The following is a 23,413-nucleotide window of genomic DNA, read 5'->3' on the forward strand; positions in this document are numbered from 1 at the left end:
TCAGAATATGCTTGCTTCAATCCATTCCGTGCAACACCGATTCATTGATTCCGTTCTCTGACTATCAAGTCCTGCGCTATTACAGGAAGTGAATCAGATGAAGATTCACAAAAGTTTTGAATGTAGAAGATGGGTTGAAGCTAAATAACCTTTAGTCAGCTGGTTGTTCAAGTCCTAAACAAGCCTTCTCTAAACTCTTCTGTGTCTCAAAAGCAATTTGAAAATAAAAGCTACCTTCAGATTCCACCCTTCTTAGCATCCCTCACTAGTAGAAAATCCAAGCCCTTCAATCCAAATCTAATGTATCACTCATATTAAAATAACTTTTCACACTTCATTTCACCTTAGATATTTTTTTATGATAATGATTCGTACTGATTTTTTATTTTCAAAAGTCAATCTGAAAAATTAGTCTTCAAATTATTTTAAATCTAAGACTTGCATTTTGACTTATCCAAATTCTAACCTGACCTATTTAACAAAAATTTATTTTTAAAAAATCTGCAAGGTAATTTTTTAGCTCAAGTTTTGAAAATAAAAAAAACAGTATAAGTCATTATCATAAAAAATATTTAAATCTAAAATGGTGAATAAAGTGTAAAAATTATTTTTTTTAACATTAAATTATTTTAAGATGGGATGACATGATAAGATATAAAACATCATATTTGAATTGAAGGAATTGGATCCGTTCAAAAAAGTGGGGTCCGATGGTCCGTTCAAAAAGTGGGGTCCGAGAGCACCATCGGACCCCAAGGATAGTGAAAATACATCTCTTGTTGAGTTGTAATCCCAAGTCTACTCTCCTTTATGGGTCTTGAAGAAGTCATCAAACAATACAAGTAATCAACAGGCATATTAAAGACTAGGAAACACGTGGCATTTGATTCATGATTTGTTGTAAGGCGAGAAGTGAGTGAGGGCGTGGGAAGAAAGCGTTGCAGCAATATAATCGAAGTCCCGATAACCAGTAGTATAATAGAAGTCCCACATCGGGAAACAAAAAAGGAAAAGGGGAGAGGCTGGGAATAAAAGAAAGGGAGGGCCACGCTTGCAACATACTTACCTGGACGGGGTCGATGGGTGATCATGAAGGCCCATGGCCTAGGTTGATGACCTCCATTGCACTTTGGGAGGGGTGTCATCCTAAGGTCTCCCCAAGCGGGAGAGCCTACGTCATAATTTGTGGCAGCGGGGGCCTGCGTCCGCGCGGCCCCTGCCAAATTTTCAGTTCAAATTTCCTTGTTTTTGAAGTGATGTGTGTTTGCGTTCGGAAGTTTTCTCGCGTGATTGTGTTGTTTCTGAAGCTGGCGGCAGCGCAGCTGCGGCGGGTCCTCCGATGTGGAGGGCTTGACATAAGTGCAGTCTCGATGCGAGTAATGGTTGTCGAGTTGATGACGGTAGGTCTTTTGATGTGAACTGCGAACGTCGTGGAGACCTGGTTCTCAACGCATTCTTCACGACTGGGCCTGGAATCACGGGTCTTTGCTCGACTGAAACAAAGGGAGGCGTTGAATTCTCTTAGGTAGGTCTCCTGAAATTGTAAAATATATATGTTTCTCTTTCTCCGATTTACGAAGGAGGCTGTGAAAAACGAAGCGGCGGATTGTGATAAAAGGGAATGCTTGTTATTTCTGCTAGATTTGTGTAAAATACTTATTTTAACCAGATCGAAAACGGTCACACATGGGAGGCAGGACATGGAAGTCAGGTTCGAAGATCTGCGGTTGTGTGCTGCACTGTGATCTTTCTTTCGTTTCGTTTTGTTATATTTTTTTTGCTGCTAGGCTGACTTTGATCAGATGGTTCCTGCTTGCTCTTTGGTTCCATGCAAGATTATTCCGTTTAACATGCTTATGGACTATGCTGGTTCAGTGGTTTGGTCTTATTTTTCCTTTGCATCTTATCAGAGTTGTTCTCGTGGAGTAGCAGCTTGCAAATTTATCCCGTGTTTCTGCAATCGTGGAGTAAGACTTGTATATTCTATTCCTTTCCATTCTGAATGCACTTGTTCTTTTCATAGATTCTTTACATACATGAAAGCCATATCATCCGGAGATGGGAGAAAGACTTGTAAGCTTTTCCTCATCTAATTGTACTCTTCTTATTCTATCAAAACCAAAAAGAACAAAAAGGGTGGTAAATGTTACGATTAGATCACCAGAAGCTTGATTTATTTGTCAAGATGCTCAAAATTTCTCTTGACTTCCTTTGTTATTAATAGGATAGATCTCCTGCAACTAGATTTTCTGTATTTAAACTTCAGAACATAGTGGGAGCATGTATTCTTGTAAGAACAGTATATACGAAATAGGTCCCAACTCTATTTGCAATCATTCCTACATGTATGGTTCATGAGTTAAAAGCCATTCAAACACACTTGGTACGAGAACCACACTTTTATTAGTTAAATTGTGTGCTTGTGCTACCAACTTCACCGAAGCCCACTTCAGACTTTTTCACGAACGTGAAAACAAGGGAACACGTGTGATGATGACGAATTCCCTCGTGTTAAGAAAAGAGCAAATTCATCACTAACATGGAGAAGTAACTGTGATCTTTGGGATACCTTTAGACAGGGGTTGATTAGACAGATTGAATCAGGAGAACAGACCTCATTTTGGTTTGATGATTGGTTAAGCATTGAAGTCCCTCTCGCTGATTATGTGAAAGAGATGGATCTGAATATGAGCTTGAATGAAAGAGTTGCTGAGTATCTGTGTTGCCAAATGGGGACTGGAATTGGCAAAAACTTGAGAACAATCTTCCTCACAAGCTTGTTAACCTTGTAACTAGTGTTCACACTGTGAGAGAGAGAGGAGAGGGAGAGGTAAATACATCTGGAACCCATCCACTGATGGTAATTTTAGCATTAAATATACTTTCATATTTCTAACTGCAGGTACAAATTCTAATAACAGGAAATTTTGAAACGAGCTTTGGAGCTGGTCTACCCAGAAAAAAGATTAAGAGTTTCATGTGGCTGTTAGTCAAGGATAAAGTACATACAGCAGTTTTGAGGAAGTGACTGTCACCAAGCAGAAAACATATGGAAAGCTGTTGTGAAACGAGAAGATTATTAGAACCAATTCAAAAGCCTGCAAGGGATGGAGTGGATTCGATGGAATATGAAAGATGAAATTGGACCAACCTTCACAAGAAAACTTCCTTGGAAATATTTGTTTGCCCATACTTGCTGGTTTATTTGGACAAAAGTGTCAAAAATTATTTGGTAGCAAAGATCGAAATCCTCCGACTAATGTTGACTCGATAGTTTTCAAAGCTTGTTGTGATTGGCAACTCCTTTGAAGTTATCCAGCAAGTGATAGATTATACCAGGAAGGGGACTGTGAGGCGAGAGCAAGTAACTTCTTCAAGCTTCAGGAAGATAGATCATCTGATGTTAGAAATGAAAGCATATGTGCTGGCGTAATTGTGAACATGAACAATGAGTGGCACCTTGGGTTTAGTAGGAAACTTTGGTCAATCCCGTACATAATTGCTACGGTGAAAGGAATCTAAGAGAACTTTGTAGTGGAAAGTGGGACATTACGTTCAAATGTGGATAGAGGGAAAATATTTTAGAAGCTAAAAATCAGCTGACTTAGCTTTCTTTAGTGACTCTAATTTTTGTACCTTGAGCAATGTCCGCCTTAGAGTGTAGTAAATATTGTCTGATAAATGCTGACTAGGATCAAATTTACATGCATATTCCAAACTGGCTTGTTCCAGGGGACCTACTGAAGAATTTAATGGTAGGCTTTTTGAGTCGACGGTAAGATGATGCAACATTCAGTCCAGAAGCAATTTAATGGGGTAGATCGTACATGAAAATATGAAAAACCATTGAATCCAATCTGTCACAGGCAAAGTGTTACATTCTATGCAGAGTCTTCTTGAATAAATACTTCCGTTACAAGCGAGCAACTTATAAGTCGATACAAATAATGGTATTTTGCTGAAGAATCATCGCCTGACACCGGAAGTTCGCCAAAAACAAGCGGCATGCATTATCTATATATATCGTCAGCAGATCCCTAATGTAATTTGGGTGTGAATACTATATATCCATTCAATAAACTAAGCCATCTGTACCTAATAAGAACCCTGGTCTCAAAACACCATACCTTTCAGTCCATATTAAACCAATCCTCCTGTACCTTTTCGAAACATCAGCCTCTAATCTTGTTGTAATCACAGAATGGAGTTCAAATCAAAACTTCATAAATAACATCCAGCCCTCATCATAATCTGTTGTCTGGGGTTGGGAGAAGATCAACAACTTTGCCAGCTTTAAAACATGAGTTACCTGTATTATTTCTTTTAATTCCAATACTTCAACTTGACATAGCTGCAGAAGAGAACACTGCAAATTTTCATGATTCCCTCATCAGATGACTAAATAGTTGCAGTAACAAAGGGTAGTGAAGAACACCTCTCTTTTGAAGCTGTAATCCCATGTCTGTTCTGGTAAAAAAAAAAAAAAAAAAGATGTCCCATGTCTGTTCTTCTCAATGGATCTCGAAGATGTCATCAAACAGTAGAATTAACAGGCACAAAAAACGCGAACACGTGGTATATAATTTATGATTTGTAAGGCGAAAAGTGTGCTATAAAACAAACGTGTGGATTGCAGATGTTGTAATGTGATGGAAGCCCCACATCGGTGAGATAAAAAGGGAGACGGAGGAGGCATGGGCTATAAAACAAAAGGCAAGGCAACGATGCCAACATACTTACCTGGACGGGGTCAATGGGTGATCAGTAAGGCTCATGGCCTAGGTTGACGACCTTCATTGCACAAGCGGAGGGGTGTCACCCTAAGGTCTCCCCAAGTGGGAGAGCCTACGTCATAATTTGTGGTGGAGGGGGCCTGCGTGCGCGCGGCCCCTGCCCAATTTTTAGTCCAATGCATTTCGATTCTGTGATTGTTTGATATGAAATGTGTTTTATCTTTGTCAGATCACTTCGATTTGGTGTTTTTTGAGTGCTTAATTATTTAATGCTTCGGCTTCGTAATAGCTCGCACTGAGCCTCTATCTAGTTTGAGTTATTGTCTTTTTAATCTGAAAGATTTGATGTATATTTCTTTAACAGAACTCGTCGCTTCTAAATTCTCGCACCTGATTGTTTATGTGTAGTCTACATCCGCTAGGCTGCTGTTCTGCGATGGGTCCTCCGATACGGGGGGTCGATGTTGGTGCTGGCTCGATGCTTATTATGGTTCTAGGAATGGTGCCGGTAGATCTCTCGATGTGAACCGCAAACGTTGTGGAAAACCTGGTGTTTAGGATCCGAGTCTCGAGGTGGATGAATCGAATGAGTGGGAGAAGCTAAGGAGTATTCTTCTTGCTTCAGCTTAGGGTTCACGATTGGACCTGGAATCGAGGGGGCATCGATCTTAGAAACAACGAAAGGCGATGAATTCTGATAGGAATAATTCACGGACTATCAGATTCTTGATTATTGGTTTGCAGGTTTTTTGTGGCAAATATAATTGCCGTTCTTTCATTTAATTGTGGATAAAAATTGTAAAAAAAAAAATGTTTCCCATTCTATGATTTAGGAAGGAGTCTGAAAACCAAAATGTTTCTGGTAGGTGAGTTGTGAACCCACTGATATAATATAATCGAATGGAAAATGGCGGCACGGGAGGGAGTGTATGAATGAAGAAAGGTTTGAAGCTCTGCAATGGTGTACCTGACTTTGCTCATTTATTTGTTTCTCGTCATTTTGCCTTGTAAGGAGTGCTGCTAGGTTGACTTCTATCAGATGATTTTGCTTGCTCTTGATTCCTGGTAAGATCATGACATTGATCAAGCTTATGGTTGGTGCTGGTTTGGTCTTTTTTTTTTTATTTGCATCTTATCAGAATTGTCTTTTCCCGTTTCTTGTTCTATCAAAACAGAAGAGAATGGGGGGAACCTAAATTCTTGTTAGGACAGTACACGTGAAATATGTCCCAACTCTATTTTCAATCATTCCTACAACTAAGTATGGTTCGTGAATCGTGAGTCAAAAGCCATTGAAATACACTTTGCTCGAGAACCACGCTTTATTAGTTAAAATGAAAGTAACATAGCTGTATTTGTATGGGAACCTGTCTCAAAGTAGAATTCCTATTTACAGTACTAATCCAAATATGAAGGACCAACACTGCTTCATCTTCTTCCTCGTTTCACAAATCTGAAGAGTCGCCAAGGGCTTGAACGCCATAAAGGAAGATAGAAGAACAAGGGTGAGACAATTTGCTTGTGCTAGCAAAGTTCATGCATACCCACTTCAGACTTGTTCACGAATATGAAAACAAGGGAATAAGCAGCGAAATAAATGAGCTCCAAAGCTGAAAACACACCCAAATAATTCCCCAGATCTCTCTCTTGTAGCAGTTTGAGTAATTGGAATGCCATAAACAGGTTCTGGAACCATATATTGCTGATAGGACGAGCTTCTTTCAACAGGATCAGGTTCCATTACACTCTCGTGAAGGTGCATGAACTGGACTTGGATATGTCAATTCTGGAGCAGGTTCCAAAGTCGGTTGCAACAAGAAGGTCCCATGTTCTGTTCAGCTTCAAGCCACGGTGGTAAGGGTGGAGCCGATGGCTCAGTGGAGGAGGAGCAACCGCAGCAATGGTAGCAAGGAGGAGGTGGAGGAGGATAGTAAGGTTGATGGTTCTTCTTTTTCTTCTTCTTTCTTGACCAAAACTTCAGCTTCTTCACAGCTTTCATCACGTTCTTCATGGTGATGCAGGAGGAAGACGAACTGGAACCAGAACTTGGAAGAATTCAGTGGGATGCAAAGGGTAATATAGATTTTGCTGTTGTTTGTGCCTATAAAGTGACGCTCACAACCTTGAAGACAAGATACTAATATGGACCGTTGGTAAGAGCGTGCTGGTTTGTAGACTTTTATGCTTTTCTGTTTTTTAAATTTATGACCGTTACACTACTGCCACTAGTCCCAAATCATCATCCACATACCACAATCCACACTAAAAAGCCCAGAGACAGATTCACAAATAACTTTTTCGGCGTTCACTTCTCAAGTTAAACCACACTTCAGATACATTTTAGCATATGATACACTTTCATGGGGGCAAAAAGATCACGAGAAAATCACACGAACAACATATACACTTTCTTTTTTTTCTGGCTTCCTAAATTTGTACTATCTTATTCCTGAACTATTCCCCCTATTTTGAATATAAAACATGTTTTAAAACACATTTTGCAGATTTTTAAAAGCAATTGATATCTCTCTTCCCATATTTGCTCATAATAGTATATTAAAATTACTCCCTCTATTTAAATATAAGGTATTTTTAATTTAAACACAAACCAAGAAAAATAATTAGGCACTTAGGATTTCAACATTTTTTTGTGACTTTACCTTTCTTTAACATTATCATTAATTATTTATTAAGTGAAGGGTAAATAGTTCTGACATACATCTAGAGGCATTTTAGATTAAAAAAAAGTTATAATTGCTCTTACAATTTTGTGAACCTTAATTATTCAAATACAAGATTTTACAAGACATGCATTATATTTTAAAACAAAGAAAATACATTTCCCATGCATTTAAAAGAAGGCCAATTTTTATTTTTATTTTTTTGGGAGGGGGGTGGTTAAAATATTAACTACTAACTTCTCTTGGTGTGCATTTAGGCAAAAATACCTTGTATATTAAAGGGAGTATTAAAAGTCGCTTTTCCTGCATTTAAGAATTTTATCTTAGAACAATATTGAAAAGAAAAGATGCTGGCAAAAAAAATATATTGAAAAGAAAAGATGAAAATTTCCTAAATTTTGCCACCGAGCTGGAGGGAGAAGCTGAAATTCAATATTATTCCTGTTACATATTAGAAATCAGAAATCTCCAAACAAAATGACTTGTTGACTCTGATACAAACCCAAAAATACAATGGAACTACTGATCACTCACTCTAAAAACAAATGTATCTAAAACAATCTTTCCAAAAATATAGATAATACTAACATACATTTTCATGCAATAAAGCTACAATCAAATATCGACTAAAAGAAAAGTAAAATGAACCAAAAATGAATTAGAAAATGCTAATAAGCCTCTAGACAAACCTGCAGCACCGAATTGTAGACCATTAAACAAACTGCTCGGCAGACAAAGTTATAGGTCTCAAACACCAGATTGGTGCCGCTACTCCAGGAAAAAAAAAAGGCTCAATATACATTAATTAAAATTCAACGATTATATGTTTATATACAAAAATGAGAGGGCATAACATTAAGTAAATAAGCCAAAAACAAGGGAGGTGGAGAAAAAGACAAACCATCCACAATATATATGAACACAGGCATACTCGCATTTCCTCATATGCTGGCAGCTCATTCAAAGCTGAACAAGCAAAGGACCATGAAAAACTTAACAAAATCCAGGAAATAAAAAATATTAAAAAAAAAAAGACAATACCCAAAGCCTACTTCTAAGGAGGATCAAATAGAAGTATACTAAAACCGACCTCATGTTGCGGCTAGGCTAGACGGTAGACGACACCATGCCAGCAGCACCCAAGCACAATATACCAATCACATGCCTCTCTAGGCCAAGATGAAGTGCTTGCCAAGTTCAATCTCTTTTCCCTCAATAGTTCCTACTTTCATACCAAGTTTTATTGTATGTAACAACTAGGGTATACTGTAAACAGTAAAAGTATTAACAACCAGGCCCCACAATAGATGACTGATCCTGGTCCTCAGGATTAACTGCTGCTTCGGAGTCTGGCTTGCCTGTTTTAGCTTCTTCACCAAATGAAAGTAGCACTTTGGGCGAAAGCTTCTTCACCTCCTCCGCTGTGTAAATGAAAATTTTCCTCACAGCACTACAGAACTCACTGCAGCAAATTTATGGCAAATACATATGAACACATATTAAAGACACAAGTCTTTATGCAAACAATATAAATGACACAAATGCAAATAATGAATTGACATTATATAAACATACTTCCATGGAATATCTCCAACCATCATCACATCATTTTCGTTATCGGTGTAGACAACCTGCCAAGTTCTATTGGATCCACGAAGCTCACCCTTGATGTCAAACATCTCCTCCAATTTCTTAAGCAGATCTTCATATCCATCAAACCGCGTCAAATCCACAGCCCTTCCAACAGCCATTCCTTGCATGTGAACCTGGAATGTAATAGATGTTTGTATCAGCCAGTATACAAAGAAGTTTTGAGTTAATATATTTAATGATTTGTTCTACTTTCAAAAATGGCATAATGGCTAATCAAAGTGCATAGAATTGTTGATGCCTAGTAGAAATTATTAATATGTTGGCATCCACATAAAATATAGGAAACAATAAGGGAATAGTGTTTATTAAAAGAAAAGAGAAAGGGCAATGATTAGAGTACAACAAAAAGATTCACGAGTACTACCTTCGTGCAGCTCCTAATTTGCCTGCTTAGTGATTCAGGGGGAGAATGCAAGCATGATTTTTCAGCATCACAACTTACTGAAGGAAAGTCAGTACGATTAACGTTTGATGGTTCAGAATGCTGATCAGACTCAACATCAACATATCGAGCAGATCTATCATCTCCTACCCTTCCTGACAACGTGACTGGCAGCATACTTTCTTCTACATTAGAATTCTCAAGTAACTGAATCCCAAAGAGCCTACAACCATTTCCAGTGCCTTGTCTCTTTTCAGTGGATTCTTTAGGGGCTACTGACTCCAAAGAGTTCTCCACCCTATTAGACCAATAAGTTGCATTGTTAGAAACAGCCCCCATATGACTATTCCCACCAATACCTAGAAAGTTAGTAGCAGCAGGATTGAACTTGGATGATGAATAGAGGTCGCGTGCGTATTGGGCATCACCATAAGAGAATGGTGGAGATTTATCAACTGATTTCCAGACACCTGACGAACCAAGAGAATTAAGTCATTTATCAAAGAAAACCATGACGTACAATAGTGCAAAAACAACTCACCATGCAAAGAATCAGGCACTGCTGATGGCAGCAGAGGAGGACGTGCCCTCTTGTTTCTTTGGGTTGGTTGGGAATTCGCAGCAGTGGTAGCATTCACAAGTGGCTCCAATTCCCAAGGAGAAACTCTATCAGGTCGCAAGATCGAAGAGGGTTCATCCCATTGAACCTGAAATACAACACAGAATCATTAAATACAAATAGGTAGAATAGAGACCTATCTTTCATGTTATGGTCAAGGTTCTTCCTAATGTTCCTTCATAATATAACACAAACAGAGACATACAAAATAGTAATATACATTTACATATCAACGATGCAAAGCAAATGGTCTACCAAATGTTATTCCCTACAATACACTGCACTGATAAGTGATATCAACAAGACTTTTTTCAGCGAGAAAATTTCAAACTATAAGCTACCTGTCAAATTTACAGAATAAATTGATCTTCCAGAACTTGATATAAATCCATCATCATTTATACAAACAAAAAGCTAGTAACTTATCATCATTGTCAGCTCAAAAACAGTAACTGATATACTAGTGAATAAAAACAACTAAGTAAAAAAGTAGATATTACAGCACAACAGAAATTGAATTACAAACCTTTAATGAGCGCCACTCAGAATCAGCCCAGACAGGTGAGATATTGTCTCCAACCCCAACAATTGTACCACTAAACCTGTAATCAAGGTGGGAGAAGGTTTATCAGATGGCACAATAAGGTAATATGCAAGCATGAAACAAGGGCAGCCAGGACATCAACCTTCTTTCAGGAACTTCATCACCTTCAAACCTCATCTTGAATCTCATCCCAACGGAAAACTTGTGACTCTTTGCTTCAAGATACTTATTGACACTAACAATAAACTCCGATCGGCTTGTTCTAAAGACAACCACAGATGAGTCAGCAGACAGTCATTACTCAGTAAAGAAACAAAAAAGAACAAGTACATTTTGGCCAGAAACCAAAAAACACAAATATTATCTCGAAACCAAAATATTTCACCTGTCGAGGGAGTACATACAAATAAGAACACCCACAAACTAACAGTATTAACACCATCAACTAAACAAGAAAAAACACAAACTGTATGATGCCATATACAAAACCTTGGCTTGTAAAATACAGAGAACAGAGTTCCAGTGGCAATTGCATGAGATGCAGTGGCCAAAACACCCAGATGCATACTGTGACTTGATATAACAGATGATGGCATGTTGTTTTGCTGTCTCATTAGCCTCCTTACTCCAACACGCAGCTCCCCATTTTCACCTCTGTAATATTGTAACATTAACTGAATACAAAACCTATCGAACGTATGAAGCAAAATGGAGAAAAAATTCAGGTGTATTTTTCTAGCCCAAAGGTCAGTAACTTGTGCTATTTATCAGCTTACCTCAGGAATATGAATGCATCGCCAGCCACTAATTTTTTGGAGCTGACAAAGACACTCCACCCAGTAGTCAGCAAGTGGCGCCTGGGTTGCCCTGGAAATTACTGGATCAGTCAGAAGCTTCCTGACTATGAATATTAAAATTTCTGACTTTACGGATAACCCCATAAAACAGGTGTGCATGCATGTGCGCGTGAGTGAACCTAAAAAGATAAAAATGCTAGACGGAACATATCATAGATCTCTTTAGAGCACCAACAGTTCTAATTCATTACTTAACGCACCATAAAATTTTGATTGAGAAATTTAACTAACAAAATTATACAACTGAAAAACTAATTTGTGAGTAGAGTACTTTTTTGTAAGAGAACTACTCAAATGTCAAAAGCACTTCTTATTTCAACAACAATATCACAAAATACAATTTTTTCTCCCAAAAAAACATCTTACTCTCCACAAGCAGCAAGAAAGCAGGCTACTCAGCTAGCATTGTCTTACATGAATTATATATATATATACATGTATATTTTCATGCATGCATTTGTGTGTGTGATTGGAATGCAATTTTCTCAGCAAATTCTGTATGTAGAGATATGTATAGCTTCAAGCTAAACAACAGCACATAAGTGTACTATATCTTTATGATATTCTTTAAGGATAAAAATATTAAAAAAATACAGGATACAAAATCATCACCCAATGAATTATTACAGAAAGATTAGCCAAGATGCTTACCTCGGAAAATATGTCTAAAGTGCCATTCATTCCCATGCAAATCAGTTGCAACCAATTCTTGCCATGGTGGCTGCTGAGACATGTCCTGGATGAAATATGGAAAAAAAAAATTAAGAGTGAAGGACAGCAGATGAAAAAACATAAAATCACAATGTTTTGAAAAGGAAAAGCTAGCTAACCAAGGGAGGCAAACATTCATCTGCATGTCTCCGAAGAACAGAAAATCCGCCATGAGTGCTGGTGTCAGATGCAGTAAGCGTTTTGCAAAATGAATGCACCGTGCATCTTGAAGGTTCTGGCAGAGGATCATCTGGACTACTCAACTCGCTTTGCTAAAACAACAAATGGCAGGAAAAATAATACAGGCATTAGAAGAAAGAAAAGAAACAAGACCAGATGGGCAAGAAACAGGTACAACAGAAAAATAAAAATTGAGAGATCAACCAGAAGGAAAGAAAGGTTTAACTAAACTAACAGAGTCAAATATTAAAGAAAGAAAGAAAGAAAGCACTCACATCTGGCTCTGGAAGCAAAGTTATCTGTGCATATACTTCATCTGTGTCAGGTTCAGCCTACACCAACAAAATAATCAAATCAAATTATTTATAAAGGATCACAGGAAAGCTCGATGAATCACCAAATAAGTGACGCATTAAAAAAAAAACGAAGGCAATAGAAAAACCAAAACTCACCCGAAGAAGAACGTTGACCACTTTGCATAAAATTTTGGATGGCAGGTTGAAGGAAGGCATTTGTTGCTCTGCTCCTTGATGCATGGATGCCTCAAGCTAAAAAAAATAGAAAAGCACAAGACAAACAAAAAGAAAAAATGGACTTCTAATGTAAATTATCACAAAAACAAACGTTACAAATCATAGTATATTTCACAAAATAGTCAAGGTATATCATCATGGAAGCCAACAGAGGAGAGGACAATGATAATAAATGAATAAAAAGCACTAGATCAAGAATAGAAAACAGACAACTTCCACAAAGTTTGGAATCCAATATCTACTGTGGAAGAAGATATCTCCCCCAAGAAATCAAACCAAGTCAAACAAAAAGATATAGTTTTCTCAAAAGTGTTATAAGTAGCCATTGGCTGTTGAAACAATGCTAACAGGAACTAAATCCATAGAAGAAACGATGAATAAACCAGAGCATCCAAAAGTAGACTGAAGCAAGAGTGGAAAGGTAGCAGCACAAGGAAGGATCATTATGATTTCAAGTTAAAAAATAAGAGGCTCTGCTCAGTAATATTGTCCCAAGTGCAATCTCATGTAGCTAAATGCATTTAAGATAACACTGGGCATACACATCTGATGTTCCAGGTTACATGTCACAATCAAAGTTGTGACAATTACCTAATCATCCCATGCTACTCTAGACTTTTTTGTATATTACGGAATCGAAAAACATTTGCTAAATCCCAAGTGGAAAGCAGTGCGCTCAATTGTCAGGCTGAAATGAAATAGCAATGTGATTTGAGCAAATCTCATTTCTACAAATGCATAAACTTGAACGCATATCTTCATCTTTTATAGTGCGCACATACATTTTACTCAAAAGCAAACTGGGAAAATTTTAAAAATTAAAAGTCACTTGAACACTACCTGTTCCATGTGCCCTTGCGGAAAATAATAGACCCGCTCCCCTTCACGAGGAAGAGTGACAAGGGGACCAGCACAGGCATGCCACAGTTCCTTGTATAAATCATCATTGGTTGGCCCTATGAAGAAAAGATGAAAAGATGTGACCACATAAGGGGCACAAAACACATACAATTATATTGCAAGGAAATAAGCACAATATTGGGGAAAAAACTTCTTAAAATAAAAATTTTCCTTATTTTTTGCTTATAAGTTTGGTGGCAATAAGGTCACCAACAACAATCCAGTATTTGCATCAAAGCATATGCAATATATTACATTATCCACCATAAGAAAAAAGAAAGAGAAAATGGAATAGAAAGAAATTATGTTCCTAGCAGTAAAGATTATCTAATCATAGGAGGAATTGATGGCAAAATATGGATTGGGAAAAAATTTTCAAGAAGAGCTATGAGCTTCAATAAATGGCATTGCATTAACATCAATTGATGATGAAAGGTGCACGAGGTTAATTGAACTTGTAAAAGGCTAAAAGCAGAACACAAGTTCCACAAAACACTAGCAAGTTGGTAAAACCCATTAACCTATTTTAACTATTAACCAAGCAGGATAAAAATGGGCAACTGATAATTAGAGCAAAAAAGCATGTAAAGTCAGTAACAGTGACCAATTAAGGTAAATTATTAACAATAATTATCGTGACCTATAATCATGAGATGGAAAATCTATAAAGGAAATTCTATGGTTTATAAATAATCCATCATTTCTTCAATACTACATAAATTCATCCCCACAGAACCCTGCTTGAAAAGTTTCCAGTATATAAATTAATAAATTTCCTCCAATAAACATTTTAAAGTGTGTAACTTCCTCCCCAATAAATTGTTTAATTAATAAATCCAGCAACAAACCAGACTACAGATACATCTTAATAAATATTGTGAACATTCGACTTCCTCTCCTGCCCTTTTGACACACCCCCACACAAGTTATAAGAAAGATATCACAAAAACATGCTTTCATCTAAAGTTAATTACCATCCGCTACAAGCAGACAGTCATATATTGGAATATGTTTTCATCTGTCTGCCTCATAGAACATGATGTTTAACCATTCAACATCGCTCGGTGATGGGATTACCAGGATCCTTGAAAGCGTAACTCTAACACAACCATATTTCAGTAAATATCATAACATAGGGATAAAGAATAGAATAATACCTGCTTGGTTTCCACCAGGTGTCTGATTTGAAGCCATAAATGCCATAAGAGAACAATACAAATGATCTTCAAAACAGCAGTAAAATCTACAACCCTGAATTCAAATCTGTTACACAGAAAAAAATACCATTAATTTTCTTACCAAGCACACAAAAACCATTTATTTAAACAGTTAATTATTGACCATCAGCAACACCAAAGGTGTTCTATCTATGTCGCTTAAGGAACGCATTATTTGATGTAGCTCAGCTTTTGCACCCAGAGAAAGAAAGTTCACTCTTTGACTTTTAAAACAAGAAGTTGCGGACCAGAAGCGTGAGCCTTTAGCAATTCTAGAGAAGAATGGAATGTCCATAACAGATATTTCAGTGGTCAACAAAACAGAAACTGTATGTGAGAAGGGCCAAGCAGGAGCACATTGAAAAGATCCCGAAGAATGACCAGTAATCTAATCAGCATTCGATCTCTATCTGAAAGATTAAAATCAGCACCAGCTGGATCCAAGGTAACAGAGTAACACCAAGTTGGCTCATACCCATTTCCAAAACAAAACTAACGCCAAACAAAAAGTAAAAATAATAACAATCCATTCCAGATATTTTCCCCCAGCTCAACCCCATTTCCCACGAACCAAAACTATCCACTACCCAATAATCCAATATAAACAAACCCAGACCGAACACAATATAAACTAAATCAGATGTGAAATCGACAAGAGACCGGGTCAAAATCAACACCCAGAACCGAAAAAGTAAAGAAGATCAAAAATTTCTTATTGCCGTTGAAAAAATTAAAAAAAGCAGCAGCACACCTTCAACCTATTGACCTCTGGTCTCCAGCGTCCAAACAGCAACAAGTCGCTAGGGTTTCAAACAGAAAGAGGAAAGGAAGGGGGGGAAAAAGAGTAGTAGTATAGATCGAAATTCGATGGACGATATCGTTGATAAGGTCTTTGCTTGGTTGAAGCCGACACGACCCCCCAATCCCCTGCCTGCCTCTTTTTCACCTCTCTCTCACTCTCTCTCTCTTTCTCTGTCTCTTTCTCTCTCCCTTTCTTTCACGCACACTCTTTCTCTTTCTCCCTCTAGCCGTCCGTAAAAGTCTTTAATTTTATATACAAAGGCATAGTGCTCTATTGTCTTTGATTTTCTCAAATCGCCTGTCTGTTGGAGGAGGGGATAGACTAGACTATCCTTAAAATAGAGTTTAGGAGGGTGCGTAGCGCGCGCTCCATTTCCTTTTTCTCTGTGTAAAGTGCTGAATCAGCGAAAACAGCGATCCAAAGCGTACCCTCCAGCCCCTACAGGCTCCCCTTTGCCCCTGTGAGAACCGTCTCCGCCAGCTCAGCAGAATAATACTTGTTTGATTGGTCTTGACACGAAATTTCCGATTTACTATTTGGTCCAAATTTTATGACATTTTTTCTCTTCTAAATTTAGTCTAAAATATAGGCACTTTATATTTTTCAAAATTATTTTTTATATTTGTATTAATTGAATAAATAATTTTTTCACTCTTCATGATAACTGCAGATAAAAATAAACGTGTTTTTTTATAAAAAATAAATATTTTTATTAATATAAAAAATATAAAATATGATAAATAGTGTCTTATAATTTAAGCATGAAGGTATTGTTGTTAAAATTTTGAGTTGACTTTTCGAGTTTGTTATTTTTATATTTTTAACTTATAAAATTATTTTAATTATTTTATAAACTAGGCTGTATGTAAATTTAGTTAAACTCATAAGTTAACTTTTTAAATTTATTAATTTTACATTTATTACTTATAAAATTATGTTAACTCATTTATAAATTTAAACTAATATAAATTCAGTAAAAACTCTCTAAACTCTGTCAAGTTTTTATCTAATTGAACAAATTAGATATATACTGTATAGAATTTATAGAAGCGGTACGATCTAGTTTAAAGAAAAATAAAACTCAAAAAACAAGAACTAATATTAATAGAAAAAAAAACAACAAAAACTAAAAATAAGTTGTTAGTTGTCTGATTTTAAAATTTTGATTTGAGTATGATAATCTTTTATTGCATACTTTGATTTAAAATTTTAAATAAAAATGATTAATTCTTTTCGGAGAAAAAAAAAATACGCCATTTAACATTTAACAATTTTTTTATAAGACACAACCCAACCAATAGAGATTGGGTGTAGCCTGTGGAGGAGGGACTAATTCATAAGAATGGAAAGAATTAAATTTTGAATTCTCACTTAAAAAAGCATTTGCATCTAATGCTTGACTTGACTAGTTCTTTGACAAAATTGTCTGAATGACACTTGTTTACAATAAAAAAAATGTTTGGATAAAATATAATTTTTTAACAATAATTATTAGCTTCATTAAATTAAAATAAATTTTAAAATGAATCGAAAGATGTTTTTAATTCATAATCTATCTATATAAATATTAAATAAACAAATAAGAATACAGAGCACATCATTTTACCACATAGGGTTAGCATTTGACTCTATATCGTCGTTATGGAATAAGCAAATCACGCCACGCACTTAGTTTGTTTTATCCACATCTATATATTAACAGGGCAAAACACCTAAAATCTACATCGTAACATTTCTTGGAATAGATGAACTCAAGGAATTAGCTAAAGCTAAAAATAAGAGTTGGGCTTAGAGGACCGGATTTGAAGGTTCTGTTTAAATAAGAGTTTAGACTTTGAAAATAATGTTTTTAAAGTAATCGGGCTTGAGGGCTTGGCCCTGATAAGCCTTGTAAAAAAGAGTTCGGGCTCGGGTAACCCTTCAAACCCTGTTATATTATTATTATTATTATTATTATTTTCTTTGGTGGAACATGTGTTTGAAACCAATGACCTGCTCACCTGATCCTACACACATTATATTATTATTAATTTTAATTTATTCTAAAATTGATTTAATATAATTTAATAAATATCAGTGTATAATATAAAGTTCTTGATATTTTTTATTTTTCTATAATTATTATGTTTGTGTATTTATAAAAAATGAATTGTTTTTAACTAAGATTTAAATTTTATTACTAGACTTTTAAATGTGTGTTTTTAATTTTTAAAAAATTATAAAAATTTTATTTTTTTAATTTCAAAATATTTTAATTAATTTATAATATTTAATTTTATTTTTATTATTTTTATTTTTTTGAAAAAGGGCTTACGGACCCGACTTTGAGCCCTTCACATAAGGATCGGGTTTGAAAAATAGGATTCAAAATAAAAAATCAAGCTTTAAAGCTCAGGCCTGAATCCGCCCGTATTTCTAGCTTTGAATTAGCCAACAAGCGCTCTTTACAACTAATGGGACATTTATCAAGACTGGAAAAATTAAAATCAAAATCAAGACTATAAATAGCAAGAAAATCAGCACAGCTATTAATTTTCCTAAACACACGATTAAGTCGAAGCTCAACTAAAAAAGTAGCTTCGTGTTGAATCATTCTTTGCAATTGATTCGCAAGATCCATGCCAGCCACAGTATCTTTCAAAGTGTCAATCACGACAACAGAATCACCTTCAACAACCAACCTATCTATCCCTTTTTCTCTAACCAACTTCAAACCCCAAAAAACACCGCAAAATTCAGCCATGACAGTAGAACAAATTTCTAAACGCTTCATAAAACCATTCAACCATTCATCTTTAGCATTCCTTAACAAATCCCCACGCCCCGTCTTACCTCTTTCTTTTGAAGTTCTGTCAAAATTCAATTTAAACCATCAATCTCTGGTTTATTCCATTTAACCTCAATCACCCTTCTTATTGTTAATTGAAATAAAATGGTACAAGTACAAGTTGGATGTAAAATCACATACATTTATTTTATATCTATCTGTATAAATATCTGCATAAGTATCAACATAAAATTAGAATACAAACCACATCATTTTGCTACGCGGGCAAGGCAAAGGGAAGGGATCAAAAGAGGCCCCAGCCCTCTGGTGTTTAAATTATTTTAGCATTAGAGGTTACATATTTTTGGCCTCCCAAAATTTATGAAAGTTTTATAGTATGCATATTTTTTAATCTCAACCACTTTATTACTAAATTTTGGCTCTGCCCTTATATTCAAGTTCTTTATTTCACTCTACATTGTGGAAATGGAATAAGCAAATCTAGCATCGCATATTTTTTTTATATTATGTATAGTGGAAGAAGCAAATAACACCACATGTATTATTATTTTTATTCGTAGCCTGTATTATTAATGGTACAACAGTATTTATATACACTAAAAGAGGTCGAATGTAAAGTCACAAACAATACTTTTAATATCCGGTTTTTTATGGTATTTAATAGATTTTTTGTAAACATGTATCTCATATATGAATGTGGGCTCATCCTTAGTTTAAAAACTTGATTGGATAACTTGTAACAGTAACTCTTGGTCTAATAGCCCATCTTCTCAACCCAAGTCCTCCTCTAGGCCCAAAAGATAGCTATCTTGCATCTAAAATTTTCCTCGTAGTTGATATGTGTACAAATCTTGCAAGATGTCCTCTATTATGTATACTGATGATTGTAATTGACTCGTCGAGGAATGAAATTATAATTCATACAATCTGTTATTTTGTCTTTTATGGTATCAAAGCTGTGCCACTGATTGAGCAGTGTTAAAATGGGTGATTCCTCCACAGCTTTCCTCTTGTCTTCTTCCTCCACCCCTTCTAATTTCAATCATTTTATCACTGTCAAGTTTTCCACCGACAATTATCTCATTCGGCGAGCACAAATGCTTCGATATTTGTATGGTCAAACAATTGTTTGGATACATTGATGGTAGTATCCCTGCTCCCTCGCCTAAATCTTCTACTGGCACTCTGAATCTACAGCTTGTTCTTTCTGTTATTATTGCCTCTTTATCTAAGAAATTAATTCCCCAAGTTATGCGTCACAAGACTTCTCAAGCTTAGCATCTCCAACTTCATTAGCAACTCATTGCTCTGAAGAAGGGGTGGTGGAATCCATTGCTTATTATCATCGACGTGTGACCCTCATTGCTGGTTCTCTTCTTGCTGCTGGTCATGCCATTACTGATCTTGATTTCAACACTCATGTTTTGGCTGGTCTTGGGCTTGATTACAACTCTATTGTGACTTCCTTGACCACCCAAAAGTACTCTCCCTGTTAAATATGTTCCCAGCCACCTCCTTACATACAAAGCTGGCCAATCTCAATACTGCTTAGCTTCTGTTGTTCCCCACATCATTTCTAATCTTGTCATTCAGTTGTCTATCGATTTTAGTTCTTCTCATGGTAGTGGTCGTGGCTATCGTAGTTCTCCTTGGAGGGATTGTTCTTTTTGTGGTCATGGCTGTTGAGCTGAGAGATGATTATCAACTTCATTGAACTGAAATAATTTTAAATAAGTTGACAGCTGTTTTTAATTCATAATATATCTATATAAATATTAAATCCAAATCGAAATAAATTGCACTTCATTTTTTATTTTACCACATAGGTTTCTTATCCGGCTCTATATCACCTTAATATAACAAGCAATTGAATCATGCCATGCATATAGCTTGTTTTATTCACATCCTATATTATTAATTATTATTGATTAAAACGGTATAAGTGCAAGTTGTGTGTAAAACCGCATACATTTATTTATATATCTGATTATATCAATGCCTTACATCGAATTAAAAAAAAAAAAAGCGATATAAATATCAATATAAAATTAGACCACAAAGCACTTCAATTTGCTACACAAGTTCTGCATTTTACCCTACATTATCGAAGTGGAATGACCAAACCATGCACGGCACATAGTTTTTTTATTACGATAGTGGAAGAAGCAAATAACACTATATGTATTATTTTTTATTCGCAGCCTACATTATTAATGGTATAATGGTATTTATGTACACTAAAATAGGTTGGATTACATTTAATATCCGGTTTTCTATGGCATTTAGTGGATTTTGTATAACCTTGTTTTTCATTTATGAATGTTGCCTCACCCTTGGTAAAAAAAAAAAAAAAAAGTGATAGGATAATTTGCAAGTGTAACTCTGAGACATATAGCGCTTGCATTGATCATAGCGAGTACTGGTCTTAAAATACAAGTCACTAAGGACATGTTTGTTTTTGTTTTTCATTTTTTGATTTTAAAATTATTTTGCAACGTACTCCCTCCATTAAAAAATAAAAAATATTTTTAATCGAATCTCATCCTCAATAAAGTAGTTACTTCTCTTTAAACTAACCTTATTTTTTTATATTTACACCTATTAAATATCCAAAAAAATAAAGTAATTTACTCAATAGAACCATTTTTGAAAAAAAAAGATAATGATTACACCTTAAAAGAATCAAAATGTCTTATATTTTTTAATAAAAAAGTAGTTTTTAAAAATGTCTTTTGAAATAAAACAAAAAAATTGTTTGGTTGTATTAATTCAAAATTATTTTAAAATTAAAAAAATCAGTTGATAGTGATGATTATCAATAATTAATGATGATAGCTTATACTTCCTCTGTTAAAAAATGTAAGGTATTTTTTGAAGAGTTAGATGTTTAAAAATGTAAGGCATTTTTAATCTTTCAATATGTAATCATTGCCTTTTTTTCAAAGTGCCCCTATTAATAATGACTTTATATTTATTATAGAAATAGGGATTAATATAAAAAGATACAATTAGTTTAAAAGTAGGTAACTACTGTATTGGGAGGTAAGATTCAGTTAAAAATACCTTATATTTTTTAATGGAAGGAGTAATAATTATCTGTTATGGTAATTGTAGTTTTTAATAATCAAATGGAATGTATTTTTAAAAATAAAAAAATGAAATGAAAATAGCATTAAAAAGTTTCTGTCACGCTCTAAAAACAGAGGGTGACCGGCACGAGATGTGGACTATATCACAATTGCCTTAAGCCCTAAATTGAGAAAAAAATTTCACTTTAAAACATAGTTAAATTTGTACTAAAAATTATAACATGTGTAATAAAATTATTATATTAAAAATTTTAATATTTTTATAAAAATTTTGGCAGAACCTTCCTAGTAAATAGGATCTCCCAAAAATTTTAATTTGTCAATATTTTACATAAAATATAATATCAATTAGAAGTTTAGCTCCTTCCAACTAGCAGACAACATATATCACAATAGAAACCTAACTATAGGCTATGTATAGCTAACTAACCTTACTTTCAAAATAAAATACATCAGTTTAAATGTTTATGTCAAAAAGGAGATAATATTAAGTGAAATACCACCACCCAGAGAATTTTTTCACCCTTTAAAGGTTAGCAGTAGGATCAGCGTCAGCTAATAAATTTGAAACTAAAATAAATTTTTAGTGAATTGCATCCTAGCAATAAATAATTAAATATATATATATATAAACAAACATAAATATACAGTCTACAAGGGTAAATAACCAAACGCGGCTTAAGCTATGAAAACATGAAAATAATTATGTATGCTAGAGATAATAGTTTTTGCAAACAAACATTTAATAAACTTCAGCACGAAGGGCGCTATGAAACTTTAAATAAAACCTTGATTCATTAAAGTATCATATTAAATGTCATTATCATTTAATTTCAATAAAGCAAGCAATTACTTTAAATAATTATAAATATGTAACTAATCAAATCAATAAAAATAAATTCATCAAATAATTAAAAACTCATAATTATAGGGACTTATTAGAACAAATAACAAACGTGGATACACAATTCACAAAGGTAAATAACCAAACACAGTTTATGCCACAAAAACAAACGTAGACACACAGTCCATAAGGGTAAGTAACTAAATGCAGCTAAAGCCACGAAACAAACGTGGATATATAGTCCATAAGAGTAATGCTAACCAAATACAGCTTGAAGCCATGAAAACAAACACAAGTATGAGACCCACAAATAACAAATATGAGAACAGAGCTCACGAAAATTAAACTAGCTAGTCGTTTAACATGGCATGCCAAGAGCTAACAAAATTGCCATTAACAACCAATGTTCTGTATAAAGTCCCCTTCAAATTCATTTTCAAACATGCAAGAAAATCATCACTTTCAAAATAAAATTTTATTTTCAATAACAAACTCACATAAATTATTTTTCCGTAGCAATTCAATAATTTTCAAAATAAAATCTCATAATCAAAATCTAAATTTATATTTATTAAATAATTAACATTTCAAAAGTGATAAAGGTAATTTCATAAAATAAAGAACATTCAATATTTCATCAACAACTATCTATCTTCAAAAATTCAAAAAAAAATTCCTTATAAATTTCATAGGCAAATATCCTTTGTAACTTTCAAATTAAATTTCATATTTCTAATAAGAATTAATGAATTTCCATAAGTATTTAAAAATCAAGTTTAATTTCTTCTAACAAGCACTTCAACAACCATCTTATAGTCATTATTTCTCAAATTTCACATCTCATCTCTTCTAACATAATTCTAACAAATTCTTCACTACC

General features: G+C 34.8%; 2 protein-coding genes, 1 long non-coding RNA gene and 2 other non-coding genes across 12 annotated transcripts; 3 read left to right on the forward strand and 2 right to left on the reverse strand.

Moving 5' to 3' along the window:
- Positions 1-980: 980 nt before the first annotated feature.
- LOC129285759 (uncharacterized) lies at positions 981-7,281 on the forward strand. Of its 8 annotated transcripts, none has more exons than XR_008587288.1 (5): positions 981-2,830; positions 2,922-5,798; positions 6,130-6,238; positions 6,417-6,668; positions 6,755-7,281. It is a non-coding gene; the product is annotated as an uncharacterized LOC129285759 (long non-coding RNA). The 8 variants fall into 8 exon arrangements; XR_008587290.1 differs by having other exon boundaries at positions 6,462-6,668; XR_008587289.1 differs by having other exon boundaries at positions 2,922-5,477; positions 5,600-5,798; positions 6,130-6,668.
- On the forward strand, positions 1,059-1,220 carry LOC129287338 (U1 spliceosomal RNA). The gene has a single exon (XR_008587659.1). It is a non-coding gene; the product is annotated as a U1 spliceosomal RNA (small nuclear RNA).
- LOC129287350 (U1 spliceosomal RNA) lies at positions 4,733-4,893 on the forward strand. The gene has a single exon (XR_008587670.1). It is a non-coding gene; the product is annotated as a U1 spliceosomal RNA (small nuclear RNA).
- Positions 6,026-8,644, reverse strand: LOC129285758 (uncharacterized). Its single transcript, XM_054921626.1, is given in 5 exon segments — positions 6,026-6,448; positions 6,480-6,567; positions 6,570-6,766; positions 8,316-8,380; positions 8,505-8,644. Coding segments are annotated over 4 exon segments (510 nt in total). The 5' UTR covers positions 8,375-8,380; positions 8,505-8,644; the 3' UTR covers positions 6,026-6,282.
- On the reverse strand, positions 8,194-16,185 carry LOC129285757 (auxin response factor 1-like). Its single transcript, XM_054921625.1, has 15 exons — positions 15,762-16,185; positions 14,951-15,056; positions 13,734-13,849; positions 12,813-12,908; positions 12,636-12,692; positions 12,300-12,452; positions 12,121-12,205; positions 11,389-11,479; positions 11,102-11,266; positions 10,755-10,874; positions 10,595-10,670; positions 9,991-10,156; positions 9,432-9,919; positions 8,990-9,180; positions 8,194-8,876 (listed from the first exon to the last, which is right to left on the reverse strand). Exons 2-15 carry the CDS (start codon positions 14,994-14,996, stop codon positions 8,699-8,701), a joined length of 2,028 nt encoding a protein of 675 aa, XP_054777600.1. The 5' UTR covers positions 14,997-15,056; positions 15,762-16,185; the 3' UTR covers positions 8,194-8,698.
- Between the last annotated feature and the right edge of the window lie 7,228 nt (positions 16,186-23,413).

This window comes from Prosopis cineraria, unplaced genomic scaffold (genome assembly GCF_029017545.1).
Source record: "Prosopis cineraria cultivar Desert tree isolate PC_DT_omini unplaced genomic scaffold, ASM2901754v1 PC11, whole genome shotgun sequence".
Lineage (NCBI taxonomy): Eukaryota > Viridiplantae > Streptophyta > Magnoliopsida > Fabales > Fabaceae > Prosopis > Prosopis cineraria.